The sequence below is a fragment of the Oreochromis aureus genome, linkage group 1 (genome assembly GCF_013358895.1).
Source record: "Oreochromis aureus strain Israel breed Guangdong linkage group 1, ZZ_aureus, whole genome shotgun sequence".
Classification (NCBI taxonomy): domain Eukaryota; kingdom Metazoa; phylum Chordata; class Actinopteri; order Cichliformes; family Cichlidae; genus Oreochromis; species Oreochromis aureus.
The window spans coordinates 33,559,949-33,580,373 of record NC_052942.1 but is presented as its reverse complement, the minus strand read 5'-3'; the positions used below and the strand labels follow the sequence as shown (position 1 = coordinate 33,580,373).

At 39.9% G+C, this 20,425-nt stretch overlaps 1 protein-coding gene across 3 annotated transcripts in view; it reads right to left on the bottom strand.

Moving 5' to 3' along the window:
* Positions 1-20,425, bottom strand: part of LOC116325639 (transcription initiation factor TFIID subunit 4-like) — a 95,312-nt gene that overhangs the window by 54,293 nt on the left and 20,594 nt on the right. For all 3 annotated transcript variants that reach the window (XM_031746596.2, XM_039612862.1, XM_039612865.1), the window contains exons 7-10: positions 17,693-17,768; positions 16,469-16,583; positions 9,994-10,163; positions 1,563-1,693 (exon numbers count right to left, since the gene is read on the bottom strand). In XM_031746596.2, coding sequence (XP_031602456.2) covers positions 1,563-1,693; positions 9,994-10,163; positions 16,469-16,583; positions 17,693-17,768 — 492 coding nt within the window. The remainder of the gene's footprint in view (positions 1-1,562; positions 1,694-9,993; positions 10,164-16,468; positions 16,584-17,692; positions 17,769-20,425) is intronic.

The window sequence follows — 20,425 nt, the reverse complement described above, 5'->3', positions numbered from 1 at the left end:
TCTTGGCATCAAGAAAAACACATTTTCAAAAGTTTCTCCCCCCCGACACACCCCAATTTCTCATAACGATGCAAAGATATAGCCTTCCAGCGGAGATGAATTTGTGCTTTAATGTTTACCAATTAAATGTGGTTATATAGTTATATTTAAGGGCTACAAGAAGTAAAGTCACCAATAATAACAAAAGTATGCAGCTGTAGGTAGACAGGCACTTACAAGTTCTTTTATAAGTTTTGACTGGCTGAAAACTCTGAGCTCTGGTGCTTTGTATCAACTTAAAGGTAAATAAGATTTCTGACATTAACTTTTACGTGTTTATATTTCCATTTTTGTTTGTGAGTTAACAAGCAAAAGGAAAAAAATGCATGTGCATATGCCAGTGTGTATTTACATGACTGTTGAAGCATACAAATGCCTTCATATCCATGGCAGTTTAGTTTTGCATGTTTGCTATAATATCCCCATGGATTTTATTCCCCATCTTGAGTGTTTTGTAAGTTGTAAGTACAGTGACAGTCTAGCTAGGATTCATTTAGTACCTTTGGTGGTACTTGGTGGTACTTTGTAACATTTTATGCAGCCCTTGAACAGAAGAAGGAAAGAATTGTTGACTGAATCTTTCATTCATCAACAGTTTATGTCATATCATGATAAAGTGGTGCCAAAAATAACTACAGAAGCATTTCTCTTTAATTTCAGCTCTTGTGTTCTGCCCATAAAAGCAGTTTAAGGTTTATAAACACAGCAGGTGCAAGAAACCTATCTGCCCTCTCAGTGATGGCTGAAAAGACTATAAACCAGAACAAACATGACAATTACCAATATAAACCACCATGCTCTGATTACACATTACAATCTCAAACTATACAGGTGTGATGCGTTTGATGAGTTTTTTCTCTCCAGCCCTTAATCATATGGTAGCTACCTAAACAGGCACTTAGTCAGATTGTCTTATAATAAACCGGATGGTACTTGCTGCATGCTGGGGCATGTGTGGTAAGGGTGTGAGACACACAGTCACTCATTATACAGTATTATCGCTATAAAAAGATCTATAAATACTGTAATTCTACAACACATAGGTATATCCGTATGACAGGAAATAATTCCCATAAAAAGGAGAAAAAAATCCCCCCAAATAATCCATTTTTCATTGTCAGTGTATATCATTATTATTCAAATTTAATATATCCCATGTACTCATTTATTCTTCTGTTCACTCTACCCTCATTCACTGGATAAGGGCCACCACAAAAAAAACTCAATACTTGTTATAAAGTATGAGGCTCATAAAATTAAATCTTGGCAGGTGGCTGATCTGATCATGGTTTTCTTTTATTGTGTTTTGTTGTGTTTCAGTTCGTGGTGCTTCATTTGCCTCACTCAAGTGTCATGCAACAGTAACACAAAGGTTTCAGAAATGCAGCTGCATGATTATTACTTTTTTTCATGCTGAAACTGTACTAAGCTCAAAGTGACAGCCCTTGTCAAGTCCCTCAACATATCTTTTTTGAGTGTGTGTGTGTATAGGGGCAGAGCATATTTATTTGCAAACGTCCTACCTTACAGGAGTCCAGTCGGTGCTGTGCAATAGTAGAAACCTTTTCTACTACCGTCCGAAGCCGTGACTGCGTGGCGTGTGAGATGAATGTCACTGTCTCCATGGGGACTTCCGTAATTCCAAACTTTTTAGCTGTGAAAGATATATTAACACACACATTTAGGACAAGATGACATTTTTATGATCAGGTAGGGTTTTGCAAATATTTCTTACTTTGCCCAGGTTTATCAACAACTGCACAAATACATATGGAGATTATTTTCGGATTTTTATTTAGATATTTTTAATTTGTCTGAGAGAATAAGTCATTTTTTTGTATTTGTTCATTTTTTTTGTCACTAGTAAGTTAATGAAACACATTTCCGGTGTTGTGTTTTTTCAGTTCTCAACATTCCTTTCTCAAGTAGGGTCTCCCTCTACAGTTTAAGAAACTCTAACTCCACTATCTTGCTCTGCAACTGGCAGCAATAGCCTTTCTTCTTTGGAGACCCACTTCGAGGTGAAGGGCCACTTCAACCAGCACCTGCGGCAGCACTGAAGAACTGGTTAATGTGCCTTTACACAAAGAGAACAAGGACAATCACTGCCAGGCCAAGAAGGTGAAGTTGGAGTTCATGTGAAGGATGAGAGACTCACTTGAGAGGCCACTGATTGCAAACATAAATGGCGAAGACTCGTGCACATGTGCTCACATATATGTCCTAAAAACAGAATCTAAAACTCTGGGAATCACTGGATTAGTACATCATTAGTGTCAAACAGATGCATCTTTTGGAAACACCAGGTACAGCTAGTACTTTGCTTCTTATAATTTCATCTAATTCATTAAATCCTAAAATATTGATCCTCCACTTTACCAACAAGGACTTTTCTAATGTGACATCTGTTCCACATTTAATTTACTTAAGGTTATAAACAGGTCATAAGTCACTGTTATATCATCACTTAAATTGCTGCTAAGACTTAAGAAAAGCAGCAGATAAGCAGGTAGAAGAAAAACACATACAGTGCATCTGTAAAATATTCACAATGCTTCACTTATTCTACATTTAGTCATATTACAGCCTTATTCTGAAATGGAATCATTAATTTTTTCAAAATTATAAACACAATATCCCATAATGAGAAAGGGAAAAAAAAGTTTGTTTGATGTACTTTCAGATTTATTAAAAATAAAAAACAAATATATAACATATACATACAGGTTGATCCTGTTTCCACTGATATTTTATCAGATGTTTCTAAAACTTGATTGAAGTTCACCTGAGATAAAATCAGTTGTCTGCAAATGATTTGGAAAGACACACATGTCTATATAAGGTCATATCGCTCACAGTGCATGTCAAAGCACAAAAGAGCATTAAGTCCAAGGAATTGTCTGTAGACCTCCGACACAGGATTATATCAAGGCAACGATCTCAGAAAGTGTACAGAAAAACTTCTCCAGCATTTAAGGTCACAATAAGCGTAATGGCCTCAGTCATCCGTAAATGGAAGAAGTTTGGAACGACCAGGACTCTTCCTAGAACTGGCTGGCTGGCCAATCTGAGCAATGGTGGTAGAAGGGCCTTAAAAGAGAAAGGGAGGTGACCTAGAATACAATGGTCACTCTAACAGAGCTCCAGCGTTGCTCTGTGGAGAGTCGAGAACTGTTCAAAAGGACAATAATTTCTGCAGCCCTCCACCAATCAGGCCTGTACGGTAGAGTGGCCATATGGAAGCCACTCCTCAGCAAAAGCCCAATGACAGCCTGCTTGGAGTTTGCCAAAAGGCACCTGAAGGACTCTCAGACCACGAGAAACTCTTTGGACTGAATGCTAAGCGTCATGTCTAGTGGAATCCAGGTATCACTCATCACCCCGCCAACACCATCCCTACACAAAATAACCTGGTCCAGAGCCCTCTGGACCTCAGACTGGGGCAAAGGTTCACCTTTTAACAGTTACCCTAAGCACACAGCCCAAAAAAAGGGGGGGGCTTCGGCACCAGCCTGTAAATGTCCTTGAGTGGGCTAGCCAGAGCCCTTGACTTGAACACGATTGAACATCTCTGCAGAGATCTGAAATTGGCTTTGCACCAACACTCCCCATCCAACCTGATTGAGCTTGAGAGATCCTGCAAAGGCAAATGGGAGAAGCTGCTTAAAAATAGGTTTGCTAAGCTTATAGCGCCATACTTAAAACACTTGAAACTGTATTAGATGCCAATGGTGCTTTAACAAAGTATTGTGCAAAGGATGTGAATACGTCCGTACATGTTATATGTATGTTTAGTATTTTTAATAAATTTGCAAGAATTTGAAACCTCACTTTTTCACTTGGTCATTACGGGATATTTGGTGAAAGTGAACATAATATATTTTGGAATAAGGCTGTAACATGACAAAATCTGGAACAAATGAAATGCTGTGAATACTTTTCAGATCCAGTGCACGAGCTCGCACACCCCTCCCAAAGAAGTCAAGAAATAAAAGCACATCAACAGATGACCACAACCTTCATTGAGTACCTTCACTTATGCACACATATACACCCACTGTACTTACACATTCATACAGAAAAACTGTCTGGATTAGTATGTGCAATTAACTCCCAGAAAGAAGACTCATTGCACAGAAAAGTTAATTTGTTTCACAGTCTTAGTGCAAATTCTCAAGTGGCTTTACCAGCTAAGCTCCTTCAAGTGTGTAAACGACATTGACCATCTCTTTTCATAGAAGGATAATTTAGTTTCCTTGGAGCAAAACTCATCTGAAGTCATAACAAAAGAGAGGAGGACAGACTTTGGTAGGGTTACTATCTGTTTCCAACTTCCTTTTAAATTATTCCATTAACATAATTTTCTCTCTGGCACCCTTTTAAGTAAACCACACCAATTATTTAAATCAGCTGAACAATACATACACTTCTCAGCAGCTAAAGCTTTGAAACGGATGGAGGGAGCCCTGTTAGCCTTATAATTACAGTGGCAATACATGTGGCAAAGTCACAAGGTCAAAGAAAAACGCTAATAGGCTCCTGCTCCCTAAAAAATGCAATCTATCAGGGACATTAATATTTCAGACAAAGTTTAAGAGACTTAGCCGCAGAGAGAGAACAAAAACATATTCTTCAACTTGATACAGATCATTATTCTTCACCTAGAAAAAGCATGTAAAACAGCTAGAAAACGGCTAATAGTCTGTACAGCTTTAACATTTTGTTTAATTTTGACTAAAACAGCATTAAGAATAAAAAGAAGACAAGCACCAAGGACTGTAACACCTCCAGTTGTGTCGTTAATTCAACTCATTTAAGCTACCTTATGTACTATTGTTTTGCCAAACTACTGACACTAATGATGGCAGTGTTGTTCAGAGAAATAAAGAACTGAACATTTATATTGAAAACTGATATACAGATTCTACAAAGGTGACATTACCTCTGACATTACCTCCAATGCCAGTATCTGGAGAAAATTGAATTTATAAACAGATATTGTCAAAACTCACATAAACCCAACTCAAGTACATCCAAGATTGTGTAATTGCCTAACTTAGCATAAATGCAGCCAGGTTCTCAGAGCGCTGTGGTTTTTAAGACCTTAGAAATTCTTCTTCAAAACTTTCTCTGAATTCACAATGTGTTCCACCAAAAAATTGTTTAGGAAAAGATATAAAACTGATTTTTTAATATTTATTTATTTAATTTTTTTAACCACCATCCATGCTTCCTCGCAAGCAGTCTTTTTCTTTCTTGTCTGCATTGACATATTGCTAAAATTCCTATGAGTGCATATGAGTAACATATTAGTATACACAGGATAAGCAAAAAGGTAAACCACACATAAAAAAATAACAGGTCTACAATTCTCCTAAAAGTTTAAAAACCATTAAAAGATGATGACACGTCAATATTGTGTTCAAAACTTATGAGTTCTCTGAGTGGCTCCGTAACAAAAGTCCAGATGGCCAGAAATCCAACTGCAAACAAATAGTATACAACTAAACTCCCTGTTGGAGCTGGTTTAACTAAAAGAATATTTGTCTAAAAAAATAAATTAAATAAAATAACATGCTACACTGACTTCAGACCCCACCGGGTGACCACCTGTCCTGGGCTTTCTTTCCACATTATAACTTTTATTTACATGACACAGTAAAAGTCAGTTTTTAGAGTTTACTAGTCAGTAAACCAAAGTTAATCGAATAGGCTACAGTTTACATATTTGTGTTCTTCACTGCTAAATCTGCATGTATTACATGTCAACTCTGATAAATAAATAAAAAAAACATCATTTGGCTAATTGTAAGTTGTTTATTCATCTGCCAAATACTTTTTAAAACAACAGACATAGTAAAATCTCATGATGAGACTCAACCTGCATTGATACTTGGATTTTTTAGTTCCTGTGAAACTTGCTGGTATTGATTGGAAAAAGAGTCTCCCTGAAAAGTACCTGGCAGTGAAAATGGACAAGTCCCATCTGTTGTAGTTTATATCTAAAATAATTGCAACTATGTCATTCCTTCTCAAAATACACAGCCAGTTTCCATAACTGGTCCTGATATTTATTTCAGCATCCACTGACGAGATGGCCAGACCATAACTGACCACTACAAAGTCAGAAAAAAACTTCTCTACTGCACGTCATGAGTCAGTATTTAAGTAAGACCACAACAAGGACCACTCCATTCTCAAATGACAGAGATGCCATCAGGCAGAGTCACATTCCTGTTACAGGCACACCCATTCTACATATGCTTGATGCCATGCCAAGAATAGACCAAAGCAATTTCTTACAGCAAACGAGAAAAATTTACTCACAAAAGCAAAGTCTGAACACTGTACTACAAAAGCCAAGGAGTTTAAGACAGTCTTCTCTCCTCATCTTATGAAGCAGGTGCAGAGCCGGGAAAAAAAATGGGACAAAGAATCCTTAATTCTTTTCCGCAAAGTATTTCACGAACTAGTAAGAAAATTACAGAGAAACTCTGTTATACTCTGCACCACTATCTGCTCAGCTGTGATGATACTCTGCTACAAATGATGCAACGAGTCCTGATAGTACTGGAAACAACATCAACAATGGAGTTGGACAAGTATTTGCATGTTACACTAAATTTCTAAATTACCCGAAACATGTTTTTCTGCATTATGTTCGGGGGAAAAAAAAAAAAAGTTTTCAACTCTGGTCTTATTAGCATATAGTATCCATCCAATAACACTGGTCAACCAATATCTTAGTTCAGCTCAACTATAAACTGATATAAAAGATGGATGTAGCCACATCATCTGTCAAGGGCAGTGCTCAATGTCAAAACAAAGGACACGGCACCTTCATTTGGCTAACAACATAATAAGTAGATGATAAAGCATGCTTTGTTTTATTGCAATTATTGAGGTCTATCATTTAGAAAGTTAACTTCATGTTATATTTAATAACACATAATTGCATTTTGGCACTCAGAAATCAGAAAAGTTCAGAGAAAGAGAGCAGAGGGCTGTTTGCCAATAGACTTCTATACAGCTGGTAATCTTTCTATAACCACAGGAGTTGCACACAGGAGTTGTAGCAATAGTGATATTTCTTTCACAGAGATCACAAACAAATACTATTAGTGCTAAAAAGGTTAGTGGATTGGCATAACTACCTCATTCCTGTTATATTCTGCATAATAAAGCAAACTTAATAAAACAGATTTGGTAATGTTGCTTAAGAAGGTTCTTGTATTATTACTAAAATTTGCTATTTTGTACAAATTTGAAACAAATTTAAGCAGGCATATGTTCAATGGTTAAATATACTCTAATGCCAACCGTGTCTGTGTTAGCCACTTCAGGGTATGCAAGTTTCTTGATAAAAAGAAAAAAAATTAAAATGGGTTTGCAGCATTAGAGATCATTAACAGCTAGCAGGAAATACTATTTATAGATATTCAAAATACAAATAACAGCCAATAAGCCAGCAAAACATTATTTAATTTCATCTTAAGATTTAGCTTTGTAAAAAAATGAAAAAACAAAAACAACATTTTCAATAAATGTGTGCTCCCTCTGTATGTGTGTGTGTGTGTGTGTGTGTGTGTGTGTGTGTGTGTGTGTGTGTGTACCTTTAAGGTACCAGTGGACTATCATTACTTTGAGGAGCTTTCCTAGAGAACTCCAGCTGTGCCTGTGTTCTGGTTCCTGAGATGGGGGTGGAGTGCTGCTTTTTAGCTTTGCAGCCCCCACCACCACCACCACCACAAGCTCAAGGACAAGCCTGGAGAGTTATGAGAGAAGGGAGACAGGTTTGGGAGGCGAGGGCGGCCCAAGTGTTTGTTTGCAGGGGATAAATGAGAGAGGAGAGGAAGCAAGACACGGAGAGACATGAAGATGAAAATAAAGAAGGGGATAGAAAGAGCCAGTCCCCTCTTGAATTCACAATTCAGAAAATACATCAAAAGGGGGTTAGAAAGGGGAAATTAGGACATCTAAGAAAAGAAAAGAAAAGGAAAGAAAAGAAAAGAAAAGAAAAGAAAAGAAAAGAAAAGAAAAGAAAAGAAAAGAAAGCTACTACAGCCAGTGTTTTCATGGGGGCAACCAGGGCAGGAAAGGTCACAATTAAGTTTTTTGCGGGATGCTCAATGTTAAATCGGAACAAAGTTGGTGCTTTTGCAGGAAAGAAGAGCAGCCGAGCCTTTCTGATTGAATGGAGCTGGCAGGCTCGGTGAGCCTCCCTCGGACTGCTGTCAGCTGGGAGCGTGGAGGGGCCAATCACTGACACAACAAAGCTGCATAAGTGCCACTTCCCCAGCAGGGGGCGCCCTAGCCTCCTGCCCCGTATCATGCTGCGTGCCCCCCCGAGGAAAGATTTATATTTTTAAACAACTCTTCTACCCCAAGGTGACGGGATAACAACCATGCCAAGGGTCCACGTAATGAAACATGACCCGCAGGCCTCCATGCTACACTAAAGATACTTTAATTGAGATAAAAACAAGATGAGGGTGCTAGACTCCCCGTCACGTGGAATTATACTGTGTGTTTTTTGATCTGATGCACAGGAGCAAGATGCTAGGCACAGTTATTTTGAGCAATAATGCTCATTACACGTTTTCACAGGTTTTACTGTGCAGCTACAGCCTTAGGTATATATCAAGCAATGAAATGGATTGCCGCTAGCAAAAAGAGGTAATGAAGACACCATCACTCGTATGTGATACTGCATACAAGCAAGACTTCTCCGCCTATATTGATTAGCTCAAGCAATATCGTGTGCTTTTAGTGGATCTTGACACTCTGATAAGCCGAGAAAGATTCAAAATTTTACTGGCAAGTTACATCCCTCTAAACTCTGTTCCTTTAGTCCAGAGGACAATCTGACAGCCAGCCTTCAAAAGACAAACCCATAAAGTATTTATGCGTGTGCCTGGGGTCCAGTGAGTTCAGACAGCCACTGAAGAATTCATTAAAGGAGGTGAAAGAATTGTTAAGTGTATCAAATTTAAACCAAGGCCAAACAAGAAATGCTCAGTCTAAACCACAGAAGGAGAAAAAATCAAAACTGTCTGTAGTGATGACACAATAAATACAAAAACAACATGGTCCTTACACAAAAGGCAACAGAGAATCTTTTTATCATGACATGACATGAGGAATTTTCCTACTGCATCGGTAACCATTTTTATCTGCCATTAAGAACACCTAAGAGCTACAGTTCTATGAAACAGTATTTGCCCCTTCCTGATTTCTTATTTATTTTCCCCATTTTTGTCACACTTGCGTGTTTCAGATCATCAAGCAAATTTTTATATCAGACAAAGATAACTCGACTAAATAGGAAATTAGGTTTTTAAATGATGAGATTCATTTATTAAGGAAAAAAGGTTAATCAAACCTACCTGGCCCTATCGGAAAAAGTAATTGCCCCCTAAGCCTAATAACTAGTTGTGTCACCCTTGGCAGCAAGAACTGCAATGAAGTAATAACTGGCAATAAGTCTTTGACATCATTGTGGAGGAATTCTGGCCCACTTGTCTTTGCAGAATTGTTTTAATTCAGGCACAATGGAGGGTTTTTGAGCGTGAGCAACCTGTTTTAAGCTCATGCCAACCATTGCAATTGGACTAAAGTCCAGGCATTGTCCAGGCTGCTGGCACTAATCAGGCCTAAGTGTGAATAGTGAAATTTTACTCAGCTTTCCAGAAAGCATGGTTAATTACAGTTAATTCATGATTTAATTTGGGGGGGGGGGCAATTACTTTTTTCCCCACATAGCTTCCCCCCACCCTTAACAAATGAAATCATTATTAAAAAACTGCAAACTGCATTTTGCATTTACTCAAGGTAACTTTGTCTAATATTTAAATTTGTTTGAAATATTCAGGTGTAAGAAATATGCAAAAACAAGAAACCGGGAAGGGGGCAAGTCTTTATATGACACTTCTACACTGTGCGGTCAGGATTCACCTGTTTCTTGAATTCGTCGGTGTAGCAGCCCCGGATGAAGAAAGGCCTCGTCTTTACATGAGCGGATCTGCGTTCCCACGAGGTCAGAGTTGGTGGCGAGTATTCTGGCACTTTCCTCATTCAGGTTCACCCCAGCCATAGAAGCCACATCATTGATGTCATCATCGTCCCTGAAGGACGAGATGGTAGATGGTAAAAAATACGCAAACACACATTTTATTGTGGTACATTTTTACAACACATTTCTGTCGTGCAACGAGACAAAATAGAAACACAAGAGACGTAAAAGGTACATTTTCTCAAAATATGCATCTGTCCAAGTTTAACTTTAGGTAAAGTCCGTGAAATTTCCACAGTTCTCCAAGGGAGAACTTGAGAGGCGCTTGTCACAGCACTACTGACTCCTACTGGAAGCTGTGTTTAAACTATTTCCTCTTCTTTTTAGCTCCAGAATCACCAGGAAAATTCCTTTTGCACAATCCTTAATTGTGTATTCACGCCCTAACATTATATTGTCAACTAGGAGATTTTTCACAGGGATATTTGCCTGGACAAAATTATGCATTAGTTTTGTTACAAGGGGCTATACGTTGCTCATAATGGCACAGAAGTCCCATTCCAGGGTCTATTTGTGTCAACACTTTGAGAGTCAGGGAGATGAAGAGCGTTTGGAAGCTGTGTTGCTCGGTAAGGATGCTCCTGAGAATTGGCAAAGAGCTGCAATGAATCTGGCTATAGACTAATGTCAACAAACTCTATTTACACAATCATGTGCAACACACAGTGATGTATTTTCTCAGAGCACTGGTCATTTCTCATGGGCATAATGCAGACTTCACAATGTTTACACAGTATTACAGTTTAGCAAAGACAAAGGAGTATAAACATGCAAAATGTGTGCTATGGTCACTGTGTTTCTTTGTCAAAGAGGTTTACATATTCTGTAAAAGGCTGTGTGTTTCTTTGTGAGTTGTCACTGGGAAAAATTCCTTTACAATTATTATACTTGGCAAGTAATGATTATGATCCTGGCCTGAATTAGCAGAGCAGTGACATGTTGTGCTTACAGGACTGGCCTAGAGCGAGAAGCGGATTTTCTGAGTGGCTTTGACGGAAAGAACAAAGAACCACAGAACACACACAGAGTGGCCTCTTGCCACTCACTGGCTCACCTCCATAGTCATTTACGTTCATGCCACTGTTGTTGGTTGCGACAGAGTGTGTGTTGCTGTGCTTTTGCGTACACATGTGTGCAGCACGGGGCACCGAGTTCTTTCAGGCGTCTTGGAGTGTGGGCACACACCGTCAGCCAAGTCCACCCCACCGAGGCCCTCCTGCTCCTTAGTGCGGCCACGGAGAGCCGATATGAAACTTGACACCACGGCAGGAGGTTGACAAAGACGATTAGAGTAGCTCCCTGAACTCTACACACCTCAACCTTCTCTCGTCTTTTCCTCCTCTCCTCCAGCTCTCTAATTAAGCCTTCACAGAGAGAATCTACACACCAACGCAACCGTGGATGCATAGGATTATGATCTGTGTTGCACCTCAGGCTGTGCACCTTTCTTTATCACGTCCTTATGGATAACTTGACCTGGCTTAAAATCACACACACACCTTAGGCCATACTCAACCAGGTAAGTAAAGAAAAACTAAAAACTACACATCAGGCCAATGTCCATGATGGAAAAGTGACTACACAAGATCACTCAAAGCCAAAGTAAAATCTCAGTATCAATGGATCCAAAGAGATCAAAAAAATATCTGAACCGATGCAAAAATCTCTACCTGACGACAGGACATAACATCATACATTAGGTTTTGCCTTATATAGACAGCCATGTATCCATTGTCTTCTGCTTGTCTAATTAAGGGTCACAAGGGGGCTAGTGCCTGTGCCAGCTACCCCATCTGGAGTGAGAGGCAGGGTATACCCTGAACAGGTCACCAGTCTGTTGGAAGGCAAAAATGAGACAGACAACTATTCACACCTAGAACTGCCAGATAACCAAATATGTATGTCTTTGGACTGTGAGAGGAAGCTAGAGTACCCAGAGAGAACCCACAAAGCCACAGGGAAAACACACAAACTTCACACAGAAAGGCCCCAGATGACCCGTGGATTCAAACCCAAGAAACTCTTGGTGTGAGGCAGTAGCAGTGCTAACTACCCACCACCATGCCAATTTCACCACAGTCATGTGGTGCACTGAACTCGTGGTTCTAAAATTGATTCCTATTTTACTCATTTTTTTAATCTGGCTTCTTTTAGGTGAACTAAAAACATTGTGGGAAAAGGTACAGGTTATGAAAAGCTTTTCTTCTCAGGGTTGAGAATAGATGAATATATTTCTTGCATACTATAAAGACAGAAAGACGGAGAGAGAGCGAAATCTCATGTTGGCAGAAGACATCACATAGTCTTAGACTAGAAAATCTCTGCAAAACTGGCTAGGCTACTTTTACATGAACCGTTATATTACAGCAAACTGTGGCGTGGGCACTGAGCCACTCCAGGTGGGGCATAGAGCACCAGGGGAAAATATCGAATGAGACTAAGCTGAATTAATATGATTTACAAAGGGAACGATAGCTTCCCAAGCTGTATTCACTAAACTTCAACTTGGATCCATTTTTTATTGTTAATGATTGATGACAAATTAGAAGTGTAGGGCGTTCTTTCGGCTTCTGAAGTTGTGCATGTGAGATAAAGTTTGAGAACCACTGAATTAAATCAAGTACATTCAATTTCAGTACATAAAAAAGTTTTCTGTGATTCTTTTGGTCAATATTACATGGTTTAACAGTTAAGCATTTTATTATTAGTAGTATTATTTCAAATAATTTGACTAAAAATGACAAAGAAAGTTAACTTCTTTGGAATAAAAGAAGAATAAAGGAAAAAGATCTATTCACTGTACTAACGGAGTCTCGTTATCTGAGTAATAAAAAATAAAAAAAATACCATAGGGTCAAGATCTCCAATTTATACTGCAGAAAAAAGTGTTATTTTTAAATCAACAGTAAACTGAGTAAACAGAGTAAACTACCAACAGGGAGATTGGTTGACATTTTGTGTATCGGCAAACAAAATATCACTCAGTATCCAAAAATTCTGGTAATCCTTTTATCTTTGATGATCTGTTTTCAGGGCCATTTGAGATCACCAGGGCTGAAATCAAACGAGAATGCTAAAGACAGGTCTGACATTAAAAGGAGGGAGTGAGATATGAAATGCAAAATATTCCCGACTATATCTCTGCACTAATAAAGCAGATATGTAATTAGCTTCCACGGAAGCTAAAGAGCAGGCTCTCAGTTATTGGTTTGGGTTGGCTCGGGGACTCGGAGCCAGAGGCCACATAAATACATATGCATGTCGTTTCCACATCAAGCTTGTGTTTCAGCGAGGGCAATGCCATAGGAGGTTGGAGAATTGCACTTGCTGTTTAGAGGTTGTGTAGGTGTGGGGTGCATTCAGATCTCCTCCGCCCCCCTCCCCCGTCTCCAACACTACCATCACCACCTTCACACTGATCCACCCCCTTTATCCCTGTGGATAAAGGTCTCTGTGCCCAGGCAGGGGGCCCTGATTGATCCCTGTGACTAACACCCAGGCCATGCATGTTGTTGTGCCCACACTGAGAGACATGCGCCACTGGAGAAGTATTCTCCATAAAACAGCCTTAAGTTCAATGGGCAGCTGACAGGACATGTGTTAATGCCCAAAATGAATGATAGCACAGGCTTAAGAGCCTTCCAAAGACCAGAAGCAGGCCAAGTATTGTTTCATGTTTAATGGGTAAGTGTAATTAATTCATTACCAACACTCAGGCTGTTATTATTCCCAAGCACTTAAAATACCTGGCAAGGAAATGGTGTGATGTAGGTGACGATCTGATCAATGCTAAGAGACCTTTGTTGGATTCGTCAGCTGATAAGTATATTTTGTAGCATTTTAAACTTTCCTGCATCTATTTGGAGTGCTACCACTTTCTTTGGAGTTTTTGAGCATCTTTGTCGGCAGCTGGCCAGAGGTGCAAGCTACCTCTGCTCATTCTGAATGTATTTTTCCCCCAAATCTCAACATAATCGAATCTTGTGGCTGCCGTGCTTACAAGTGGCAACATCAACATTTTTCAGAGATCACTTTTAAGTTCTAATTGACTCAAATTTACTTTTAAAGTTCTTCTTAGCAAAACAGGCACATCACATAGCAATTTATAGATCAACAAAGGATATACCCGCAAAGCATAATGAAGTCAGTTTGCTGGTACATGATGGAAAAGAGCTGGTGGACTTTTGCGTCCACTGGCAACAGTGACTGATGAACAAAAACTTTTGATCCTAATTTTGCATGTGTATCTGTGTGTGTCTTTTCCTATGCAACCATGCCAGTATTTGTTAATGCGCAGGGATGTGTGTCCACCATGAAGCACAGGGTTGGATTTGAGGGGCTGAGGCTGAGCTCGGAGGTTGGCAGAGGGCTGAGGGCCTCGGCTGGCTCGCCAGTGATTACAGCGGATGTCGAGTGTTTACAGAGAGATGAGGAGGGGTAGAAGGGGGGGGCGCAGAGACAGCTGCTTTCACTCTGTACTGTAAACTACACACACATGCGCACACACCGACACAAGCACTTACACAGAAGGCTGTAGCTACATTGGAAACCCCACAAGCCCTGCAGTGTGTATGTGTGTGTTTGTGCTACAGCTGGCCGGCTGGGACCAGCGGTTCAGAGTGACAGCCATACACACATCAGTCCCAGACTGCAGCTGAACATGGTGCAGGCTGGGTGGGGGAGAGCACGGTGGATGCTGACTGACCACTGGTTGTTTTTTTTGCTTCTTTATTACAGTCAACAGATACCTTCTACACCCCTCTAATCCTGCTGTGGAAGCAGTTAGTTCAAAATGGCTTTCTGACCAAATTCCCCCTGATTTAGTTCACTTAGACTTTTTTGTGTGCGCTGGCCACTTGTCTTAATCCTTTTTTGATTTCTAAGTAATTACTGAAATTATGTCAGTGGCACACATTTTTTAATTAAATCTGACCTACTTGACTATTTTATGCAAATGACCTGCTGTTGCTGTTTAAATATTAGCTTCTTTAAAAGGCTGTAGAAACTCAAAATTAACTTTTTTTTTTAACAACTTGTCTGCATTTTTCAGCATGGTAAACATGAAAAACAGCGTCTGCTCACAGACACAAATTAGGAGCGACAGTGAGAAATGAAGATAATTCGATAATACGGAGGTCAACTCATCAAACAGTTAAATTTATATCGGACTCAGAAAAGTCATATGTGACTTCAAGTAACAGTATGATGGCGAGAAAGTTCAGCATGTATGTGTCGTTGGAAGAAAACGAAAGAGACAAATAAAGGGATGAAAACACAATACGTAGAGTGTCTAACGCATAAAATGAAGAGCAGGCAAAATGTCACCTGACCCGGATAAAGAGAAAATAAATTACAAAATATCATTGACATGATTCTTCCGTGACAGTGGTACTGTGTGTTATTGGACTTGTGTTGAAACCAGTGCATTTGTGTGTGGTGGGCCCCTGTGATCACCGCAGGGGGGAAAAAGGTCGCCAGTAACAAGCGAGCCTGACAGCTTAATTACCAACGCAGCTAAAGATTTATTGGTTTATCAATCAGAGCCCAGGGCGCTGCCTTTCCCCTCAGGAGATGGGAGCCATTACCATGAACCCGTTGGCCCATGTGACCCAGACTCTTCTTGCCCTGTCCCAGTCACACAGGGGCAATCCTAAACCTCCGGCACCTGTCAATACATGTGTACAAGCACACTGGATATGCACACACACATACACACACAAATTCTTAGATTTCTGGAATATACACATATGTTCATGTGCACCCAAGCAGAGACACAAACAAACACAGACAAATAGAGGAATGTATGCAAACATAAAACACATAAAGACTCACACAAAACATGGACCACAAAGGCCAGCATGTGGGCGATGAACCTTTTATGTTTCGAGACAAAGGCACAGCTGAAGCAGAGACAAGACCAGAGAGAGAGAGAGAGAGGGAGGAAAGCTGCAGGCTAAATACTGTATGTTTGACTTAACCAAAAGGTATTTTCAGAACCGCATCCAGAAATTCCAACCATATGGGCACAATTATCTTATTTCTAAATTAAGCTGTAGCTCATTTGGAATCCTGTCGATGAGTTGTGACAGTGACACAAGGAAGGCGATCGTGAGGGTGATCTATTAACTGACAGTGTGCTGCTATGTGGTGGGCATGGGAAGTAAGGACCACCGATCAACCAGTCGGGCAGGCAGGCAGCCAGGTGGCCAGGCAGGCAACTCAGATAAACACTCACAGTCTTAGCTGAGAGTGTAGCCTGTAGTCATGCAGAAGCTTTTTAGTGAAATGCTGCCCCCATGTGTTGGCAGCCGCAAATAACATGTTCCACAGTCACTCTCCTGGCGAGAGGAGTTGTACCTGAATGTGCCTCCTCCGGGGTCATTGAGCTTGTTTTTCTGATTCCCAGTGATCTGAACAGGCAGGCCCATGGGACTTTTGCCTGCTTGGATTATGGTTCCCTTTCCCATTGTGCCTGTTAAAGAAAGGGGGGAACAAAGAAGAAAACACTAAACAAAAAGGAAAGGAGTAATGTTATCATTGAAGTGTCCCCTTCTATCTGCATCAAATATTCATTCTGTCTAACGACTACCTTCAGCTGTCTCTGTCATCCTCACAGGGGCAGGGTGAGGGTGAGGGTGAGGGTGCGGGGCTGTCACTCTCCCCAGGTTGGTGCGGAGAGCGTCGCTCTGTCAATATCACTGCACTTCACCGCCTTTCCTTACACTCCTAAACCGCATCCTGCTCCGAGACACGTTTTCCAGAGAGGCACAAGGACTGCCAGAGTGAATTTAAACTTGATTTTAACAGGCATGTTCCTAGCCAAGAGGCACAGGAAAGTATTTTTAGAACTATCCCCGCATTCCAATTTATGGGCATAAAACAACCTACAGATCTTTCACTGCAGGCAATCTTGGGGAAGGGGGCAGATCAAATTTGTATGCACCTCCGATCGTACACACACGCACACACACACACACACTAACACAAACGCACAAGCACAAACAGGTACAAACACATACACTCATTTCACACACCACTTGAGAGCACAGAGCTCTCTTAGGGGAGCGTTACACCCGGTTGGTGTTGGGGCGATATTTGTGGGCTTCTGTGGGAAGAGTGTTTGTGAATCAGTGTGAGTAAGCAGTAGCGCAAATGTTTGAGAAGGCTTTATAACCAGACAGGAAAAAAAAAAAAACACAAAAAAAACACCTGTTCTCTCTATGGCTCCTGCCTGTTTACACATCCTTCAGCCTACCGAGAGAACATTTACGGTTTCACTAATGGCCATCTTAGGCTATATAACCTGTTTTATTGGTTCATTATTTAAAAAGAAATTTAAACTGAGGCTGAAAGTCTTTGAATATTTTTCCTGCAATGGTGTCTTAATCGAAGGATGTAAATATTGCATAACAGAATCGGAAGAAAACTGTGAGTCAAAGTTTCCAAAAATATAAAGAAATGTTTGTTCATTCTTTTATCTTTCTATACTTTAGTCCTCTAAATGCCTGATATAAGAATGGGGACTGTACATGTAATTGAATTCAATCAAATGTGTCTGTAATAGGCCTGCAGATGTCTTACCTTGCGCTCTGATGGACTGCGTAATCACCACAGGCATCCGGACCTGGCCACCAACAGCGCCTCCTGTCTTGACACCCTGAGGAAGCAAAACTTTATTGTAGCATTTCTCAGAAGGAAACAATTGGAGAGAAGGAGGAGGGAAAGAAGGGAAATTAAAAAGGATGAAACTGAATGCCTATTAAAGCATTGCTCCATTTTTGTGTGATCCCCAAAACCGAAAGTGAAAAAGCAAACTTTTTGTCATAGTTGGATAGGAAAAAAACACATAATCTGTAGACCTAGACCCACTTGAGTTTTGTATATTGATTTCTTTTCAATTGTAACACAGTGAAAATACCAGCAGTACAGAATAAATGCATAATACATACAAGAGTGGTGAATTCTCCACACAGTACAGAGAAACTAGAGATCAAATTAAATGCACAAGAAGGATGGATTTCTCCCACTGTATGTGACCTACATTTGCTTGCATTTGCAGATAAGACAAAGGCAATAAAAAGTCAAGGCCACAGTGAAAAAGTAGTTGGGAAGAAGAAAAAGTAGTAGAAGAAGAAGGTGCGGGGGGTGGGAGAGTATGCTGGGCTATTAGAGTCACTTCCTTCCTTGGTAGGAGCTACGGGCCGAGCCTCAGGCTCAGCCATCCATTCCTACCAGTTTGCTTCTTGCTGCATATTTTTTAGCCTTGTTTTCCATTCCCTGACACATGCTATATTACTGTTCAAGCTACTGAAAAAAGACAGAGGCCATTTTTCCCAGAGATCCACTGCAGGGGTCTGCGAGTAAGGGGGGGAAGGGGAGAAAAATACATTCAGAATGAGCAGAGATAGCTAGCACCTCTGGCCAGCTGGCGACACAGTTAAGAGAGGGAAAAACCTCAGGTAAGAAGTTTTAGAATCAGGGGCAGAAGGAATAACACTAAACCTAAACTGCTCATCTTTCATATGATTCATATTTCTTACATTTAACATCTAGAGTGATCTTAAATGTTAGATGTTTTTTTGATTAAAGAATAACATGTTAGTTTTATGTAAAGAGAGACAGATTTTAAACAATAATACAGAAAAATGCATATAAAGCTACGAATTTGCCGCTATTTACTATTTATATGTCTATTTATTATTGATTCATTATTCATTTTCCTTGCTGTTGATGCCCAATAACTTGACCAGCAAAGTTGGAATATATTATTTCAACCTCTTAGCTCAAACATCCATAGAACATCACACGTACTGACGCTGCACACTGTTGCAATGAAGAATGAACTGTTACGGTATGTGGTGGTGCAGCCTACTTACACCTCTCGAGTTTTTATCAAGGCCATTCACCTCATATAAAATTTGCCCCAAGGAAGTTTATGGTCTAGTTCCCATATAGCTTTTGGCACAATAAAAAAAAAAAAAAAAAAAAAAAATATATATATATATATATATATATATATATATATATATATATTATTTAAAAGTATCTAACTTTGATTTTCTAAATAATGTCTTTATCAAGTGGTCTATCCTCCATGTGTTTAGAAACATAGAATACTTCAGATGTTTTCTGCTAAAAGCAAATTTGATCAAATTAAACCCCTGACATTTGAAACACTGCATTGTTTCAAATGTTGTGGGTTCAAAACCAAAATGATTGTGGCTTATTGGATATCCTGGAGCATTAATTGTAATTAAATAAGAAACCTTAAATAATGTAAGCCCACATCTATATACCCTACTTTACTACAACAAGAAATCTTTCCCATACCACTGTAGTATGAACAGATATTTTTTTTAGGCTAATTCAACTAGCGTTCTGGTTTCAGACTGTTGATGTGCCAGCGGCGATCATTTACTAATGTTTTGTGTGATAGCTTATGTTGCCGTTGTGTGTGTGTGTGGAGGGAGAGAGAGAGAGAGAGAGGGAGAGAGAGAGAGAAGGGGGGAGCGAGAGACCAGAGGCATGTTCTGGACATAGACTGCGGCCGCCACATTGCTTTAAAATTGACCTGGGGCTGACCTAGTTACCTCGCTTCACCCTTCAACGGTTAACGGGTAGAGGGAGGGAAAGAGGGAGAGAAATGAGAGGGTGATGCGGGGGCAGATACAGTGAAAGAAGCTGTTGGAAAGAGATGGAGAGAAAGTGTGTGTATGCAAGTGACAGCCCAAGTAAATCGGAAAGAAGTGAGCGAAAAAAAACGGAGGGAGAAGGAAAGAGAAACAGAGAGAGAGAGAAATACAAAAGAGAGACCCCTCTAGCTTGCCCACTACTCTGCCTGCACCACACCAATCTGAGTCTGACCTCACTTGACCCATCTGTAGACATCTGGGCTCTGTGGGGTTGCATGATTCTCAATGTACAAGCACATCTGCACACACAGACACAAACACACGTTCAGTATCCACAACGCGGTTATTATAGTTAACTAAAACTAAACCACAATCTGAAACTGGGGATAGAAAACTAACAGAAAATAACTAACAAAAATGCCAAACCAATTAGAAATATAGAGGAAAGGTCCATATTATTAGTCTTTGCTAATATTGTCATATTATTCAATACATTAAGCAAAAGAAGGCATTGACTCTGAGCCAGGTTTTTGTTCTGCAATACCTTGTCTGAACTTCTTAAATCTGCTCCTGGCACTACCGACTACAGTATTACGATTATAAAGACTAAAATTAATAAACATTTTTTAAAACATTTCAAATATAACTGAAACAAGCAAATCAAATCTGGAAACTAAATCAG